At 42.1% G+C, this 6,656-nt stretch overlaps 1 protein-coding gene across 1 annotated transcript; it reads right to left on the bottom strand.

The window, feature by feature from the left end:
• Positions 1–194: 194 nt before the first annotated feature.
• Xbp1 (X box binding protein 1) lies at positions 195–2,669 on the bottom strand. The gene is made up of 3 exons (XM_031989794.2): positions 2,139–2,669; positions 1,523–2,023; positions 195–1,263 (listed from the first exon to the last, which is right to left on the bottom strand). The coding sequence occupies exons 1-3, from the start codon at positions 2,405–2,407 to the stop codon at positions 1,161–1,163; spliced, it is 873 nt and encodes a 290-aa protein (XP_031845654.1). The 5' UTR covers positions 2,408–2,669; the 3' UTR covers positions 195–1,160.
• Positions 2,670–6,656: the final 3,987 nt, after the last annotated feature.

The following is a 6,656-nucleotide window of genomic DNA, read 5'->3' on the forward strand; positions in this document are numbered from 1 at the left end:
TATCTACGCTATTGCAACGCACTATAATAACAGTCAATATCCCCCTGTTAATTCTTCACAATTTGTATTGAAATCAGACTTTCCTACATTGTATTAGAAAATAATTTTAACGGATCGAAATAATCATCAATAAAATATTAAATGAACTGATAAAGCAGAATAATTAAATACGTAAGATAATGAAAAAAGAAATATGAGTTTTTGGTTTTATTGTTTATTTGACATACTGTTGCACAGTAATACACCACTTGTTACCTCACTAGTAAACATTCAATAAATATTATATACATTAACAATAGACTGTTAAGTAAAAGTGTTTACAAAATTTCTACGACGATTTGTAACCTGCGTGTTCTTTTCTTTAAAACAAACTTAGTAATATCTATGCAGATATAAAAATACACATGTAATCGTACATTCGATTGTACGTACTGGCTACGTAGTTTATGATGTGTTTTTTTGTATTTGTGTAACAATTGTGCTATTATTATTTCCTACGGAGGAAACGTAGAAAAGAAAGAGATAAGTCTCAAATACAGTTAAGTAAAAAATCTTGTCATTCCTAAGCTCCATTAGGTTGTATCACAGACTTAGTAGAGACGATCCAACAGCAATCGTCTTTTTTATTTGCCGAAACTGTCAGGCTAACGTAGGAAACAATTCGGAAAAACTTTCGTGCCAAAGATCTGCGAGGGTTACGGTACTCTTGTCATTTCGTACATCGGGTGCTGGAGAATCGTGAGATTCGTAACCGCAATCGGACGCGTTCGAATCTAACTTTGTTTGTATGGAACCATTGTCCATATCTTCGGAATGTATGCTCGACGGTGACATAGAGTCTGTGCACGTGTAAGACGGTGAAAATTCATTGGAATAGTAACAACTGGGTGTGTAATACAATGATTCTTCGGCCGTGCAGATACCGTCAGTGCTCACTTCTTGAACGCACTCTTGAATGGCAACACCATTTTCTTCACCCGGATAAATGATTGTTATAGAATTAGTAGTTTCGTCGTAGGTGCCGTACACAGTATCCAAATCGTGTGTATCGACTTCTTGCTTAACTTCGACTTCCGATTTGATTGATACAGGTGTGTTTGTATTATGAGTACAAGGTGTAGTAACTGTGCTGGTAACAGGATGCCACGGTTGGTAGGTGCTCAAGCTTCTACAGCTTCCACTGGTTTCCACATTTTCTGATGTCTGCCCCACCATTCCTTCTGAACGATTACATTCCTCAACTGTATCTTCTGTGACTGAGACCTACACAAGGCACAATTGACGCACCATTAATGAAGGGAAGACTGAGTTGCAAATAAATGATGTTAATTTAGAAATGAATGAAATGCTTTTGGTACATGAGAACTTATACTTCAATATACAGTCTAATAATTTTGAACAACATTTACAATTCCTGCTCCTTAAACGATTCATTCATTTCTTTAATATGTAGGAAGTTTTAACATTATACTAGAATACTACGTATTCATTAACGAAATTATTAAAGTATTAAAATATTCACTTGTTCACTTGTTCTACGAGGATTTGCTTCCACTTCTGCGGTAACTTCTCGCAGAAGGCTTTCTGCAAGTTCTTCAAGTCTTTCGATGTAGTCATCTCCTTGGAGGTCCCCGAATAGTTCTTCAAGAGGAGGTAAATGGTCAATATCTTCAGAAGAATTGTTGCTCCTGGGGTTAGTGTCAGGGATTGTGCCAGCTGTGTTGCTCCACCCTGCTGCAGAGGGTAATTAGGGGATACTGTAGATCCCAGTGAGGACACAGCACAGCTGACACGACCTTGACACACTGAACAGATCAATTCTCCTGAATTCTTTGAATCCTTTTCCTTCCTCAATCTCTTTGTCTCTGTTACCAATAATTCATTTTGAGATCTTAGCATAGTACATTCCTGTGTTAATAACTCGTTCTGTTCTCGCAACGTTTTAACAGTGTCTTCTAATTCATCGAGTTTGGCTTTCTTGCGATCCCGAGAAGTTTGAGCAGCTACTCTATTTTTCAATTTCCTATAAACAACAGCCGAATATTATCAATCCGAAATGTTTGAAGTAGAGTGGACAAATATTTTAATTAAGGGCACATTTTAAAGCAATGGAGTCCGGTTATCAGAAGTCAACATACTTTCTTTGTAGCTTCTCCTCCCACGTTAAGTGATCCAGTCGACGTTTTTTCCCACGGACGCAGGTATCCGATTTGAACAATGCACTTTCATCCTGAATACTTTCATGTTTGGTAAACCTTTTCGTATCCATTCTTGACTTCTCCGTCAATATAGAGGTAGCGAAATTAAGTTTTGTAACAGGTTCTGATAACTCGTTACCAGAAATAATTCCAGGTGCCTTTGACAGGCCCTTAGGCAATGTGATGATAACACTCTTCAGTACGCTCATAATCTGCCATTCGATATAGAACGACTGTGACCACTATCACTTGTTTAGAACTTTACTAAGGTATTGGTCTCTCCTGGAGACTTCTCATGCCTTGAACTGCCGGTAAGCTACTGGTTCGGTACATAACTTCCCCGTCAAAGAAAATATCGTGTCGAATACTTTCTAGCTGATGTAATCGAACTGATAGACTGCAGCATTTGACCCCTCAACGAACATCCTCAAACTATTCACATCAAGCCTGAGCGCGACTGGTGGAAAAGGCTAACGTCATATGTGGCGTACCGTTATTGGTTGCCACGTAGCCCACCGCGTACTCATTTTCCTACTACCAGTACACTAGCTGACGTCATCCGGTATGATGGCGATAATAATTGGTTTTCCTACATCGGTTCCGCCTACCATCATGTAACGAAATTCATTAAATGTCTAACGTAACTTCCACCAGAAAAGTGTCATATCATACATTATTGGTATGCATTAAAGTTTGATATCTTAATATACTCTGGTCTTTAAACTTCTGGACAACCTTTAATTTTCTAATGATATATGAAAAATTATAGAAATCATGATTATCCGTTTTCTTTTAAAGTCTTTTCTTCCTCATTGGATCACACGAATTAAAAATATTATCAATCCAATATGTTTAATATGATATAAAAATTCATTATTCGAGAAATGATAAGAACTTCAAAGAGTATTATGGATATTAACAAAAGAATTTTAAATTGTATATTTAAACGATATCTGCTAACAAACAGAAATTGATTTTATCTACAATCTGCATCACCGACACATTGGCTGCAGAGTTGCTTTAGTGGCGTAACCTAGCGAGAACAATTTGGTACTATTTGGCTAATAGTTTGAGTGATCTCGCACTATGTGGCGCCACCAAACATGGCTAAGGAAGTGGGATTTTTAAAAATTATTTATTTGAAGAGTATAAGTTTCTCGAGGGGTTTGGTGGATTTCTCGATAGGATTCCAGGTGTTGTACATAGTATTGTAATTGATATGAGCATGAGCGTTACAGGAATCTGTTGTATTGACTGTAGGTACCGATTATACCGATTGCATCTTCCATCAAAAGTTGCCCATAAATCGTACGAGATTGCAACGCACATTCCTTCTCGGAAGACATTAAAACACATCTGATTGTGACGTGTAAAACATTTAAGATGCCCAAATTTTTTAAATCTTTTAGGATATGACATGTATAACTTCTTAGATGTCGAATCAATTTATTCGGAAACATTTCTGAGATTTCTAACAAATCATTTTTGGTTAATTTACCGTTAATATTTAATTGCCTCGTCGGTACACTTCTCGTTACATTCATTTGACAAGTTGCTAAATTGTGGATAAGGAGAAATAATTACAACATATTTCGATCATTAACTTTATTTGAGAAATTCTTTGTATACATTGAGTAAATGCTTAGGTATAATCGTTGACAGCTAGAAACTCGCATCCGACATCGAAAATCTATCTAGGACACGCGAATATTAGTTAATCTGTCGTAAAAGGAAAATCCTTAGCTCTAGAAGCGTTTAATAAATTCCCCGGTACACTGTGTAAGCGTTAAAATCTAAATGAAAGAAATTAGGTAAAATATAAATCGAAAGAAATTCCGAGGAAATCGCGGGAATCTTTCGTTAAAAGTCCAAATCCCGAAGTCCGTACGTCCAATCGCTGACCTTACAGACACGGTTCGGCGGTTAGTTTCGAAGATATTCGACGTTCAGGTTGCTGAGAGATTCGTTCAATCTCGGACCGGGCAATTTCGGATCGATAGAAGTCTATTGGTCGACGAGTCGCTTTCATCGGCGATGATCCATTTCATCGAAGAAGCCTGTCCACCGGCGAAGTGTCCAAGTATTCGGCAAGCGTCGAACGATTCGCGGTTTGCAGTTGCAGCACTCCCGAGATCTATTTTCGAACAGGATGTATTTATAACGAACCTTACCTTTCGAGGGTCGTACTACGTGCCGGCACTCGCGTAAATGGAATTGCGACCATCTCAACCTCCTTTCGAATCCGATAACTGGAGGATAGCTTTGCAACGTATAATGCGCATCCGGTGGAACCTGTGAAACCGGTATAAATCGCCGAGGATCATTTGGAGGACGACAACGCGATTTCCTTTCGGTCCATCGAAAACTGCAGGAAAGATTTGATGTGCTTCTCTATCGCGGGGGAATCGATAACTGTGCACCTAATGCGAGGGGAATTGCTTAACCGCGTTTTCGTGTGATCAATCCGAACGAAAGGCGCGGCCCTGCAAGACAAATGGAACAGTCAGCAGCCAAGGGTTCCCGGGATAATCTCGGAAAAGCGGGATAAATAACCAGACGGTCCGCAGACCGAACAGTTTACACGTTTATATTTGGCTACCGATGCATTCGGCGATTCTCGCGAGATTTGCATCGTGCCGCGACACTCATCAGCTCGCGGAGCTTTATCTCCCCCAGCTATCCCCGATTTCGCGCGATCATTCCCGGCGCGTTGCACCGAAATGCGAGTACGCTCGAAGGGGACGCTGTAGATTTGCAAGTTTGGCCGAATCGAGCGACGTCCAGCGTCGTTCTTCTTCGTAGCCAGGTGGTATGTCAACGTTGGACGCTGCACTGTTACGTGAAATTCTAAGCTACGACCTTCGCGCGATGAGCGTTACCGTGAATCCGTCTGCTTCCAGGAACAGTCCGACATCCATAGTCGACCCAGATACCCAGCATTCGTAACCCACAAGCGAGTCAAATTTTAGGGTAGCGCTACCTAGAGAAAACGAGAATTCCGGACAAAATTATTTGCAACTTGTCCCATCGCCTAGCAGGATTTCGTCTTCGTTACGGACGAAGCTGTCCCGAAACTTTGTCTGTAGCCATCTTATTCCCCGGGGAATGTTTTCTGATCTTTTCACAGCCGTGACGCGACTATTGGGTACTTAAGAATTCTTGCAACTTTACATCGCTGATTTTTGATGAGTCATCTAGATATCAGCCACGCAAAATCAGAAATAATTTTCCGTCTCGTGCCAGTTCGTTAGAAACAATTCCGTCGCGGAAGCGTATGTAATCGTTACGATAAACTATTATCGAATCGATTTCTTCGTCCATTCGTTCATCCTGCTTGTCGTTATGAATTAGAGATGCTCAGACCTTGGTTTCGGACGAATTTCACATGTCCGGCTTGACAGATTCATGTCACAGGATACCGTTTCGACTGATATCGCTTAGAGTAGAAGCTATTCGATGAAAAACAGCCAGATCGACGGGGAGCCGTCGACGACGCCGTCGCGGTGACGCACGCGGCGGGTCGAAGGGCCGAGAAGAGAGGAAACATTCCCATGGGACGCGCCATGGCAGAGGGTTTTTAAAGCGACTGGAGACTCCTCTTGTCAAACAAAAGCTTATTATATATTAGCTGGTCCCGACTCGATGCAAAGAAATTTCTTCTTCGCTCGGTCGGAAATAAGAATGTTTGCTTCCCTCGAAGTTCCCTCCGCTTTGTCTTTATCCGTCGTTCGATTCCTCCTGAGCATCGCGTCGCATCGCGTCGCGTCGCGTCGAAAGGCACGTTCGCGAGATCCGCTCGGGAATTTTTCCTTTAACGCATCGGTCGCCAGGAGAATTTCCAGCGTTCCGTATAACACGACTTACTCCTCCGCAGCAGAGATAAATAGTATCAGGACCCGGGATTAGGATTAGAACTCGGAAGCGCCGGTCATCGGCGGTGACCGCGGAAGTCGTGGCGTTAATGCGCGACGCTGAATAATAAGCGCGATCAATTTAAAGAAGCTGCTCGTAAAGCAGTCCGGCTAAGCGGGCCGCGCAAATATTAACCGCGAGTTAAAGCGTCCACGGTGGATTCACGGGGAACTTACGGCGTCGAATCGCCGGGCATTAGAATGAAGTATACCGCGACGCCGGCCCGGGGATAAAAGTAAATTTCGCGAAATGTTATTTACGGCTCGAGTTTTCCGCGGATCGAATATAATGCACCCGCCGCTCTGCGATGCCGGGCTAGAAAAAGGTCGAGACGTAGCTCGGTGGTCTCGCCGAAAAGGGATTCTTTGATGCGCCAGAGACCCTATGTCCAGCGAGCATTAAATCATATACGGCGTTTTCACTGTGGCCTGACGGAAATAGCGTTATGGCGTACACGGCCGGGCAGAAACGAGGAAAGGGGATCAGAGGGAGATAGAGAGAGAGAGAGAGTGAGAGAAGCGGAGCTCCGGCGGACAGAGACGACAC

The sequence above is a fragment of the Nomia melanderi genome, chromosome 8 (assembly GCF_051020985.1).
Source record: "Nomia melanderi isolate GNS246 chromosome 8, iyNomMela1, whole genome shotgun sequence".
In the NCBI taxonomy this organism is placed as follows: domain Eukaryota; kingdom Metazoa; phylum Arthropoda; class Insecta; order Hymenoptera; family Halictidae; genus Nomia; species Nomia melanderi.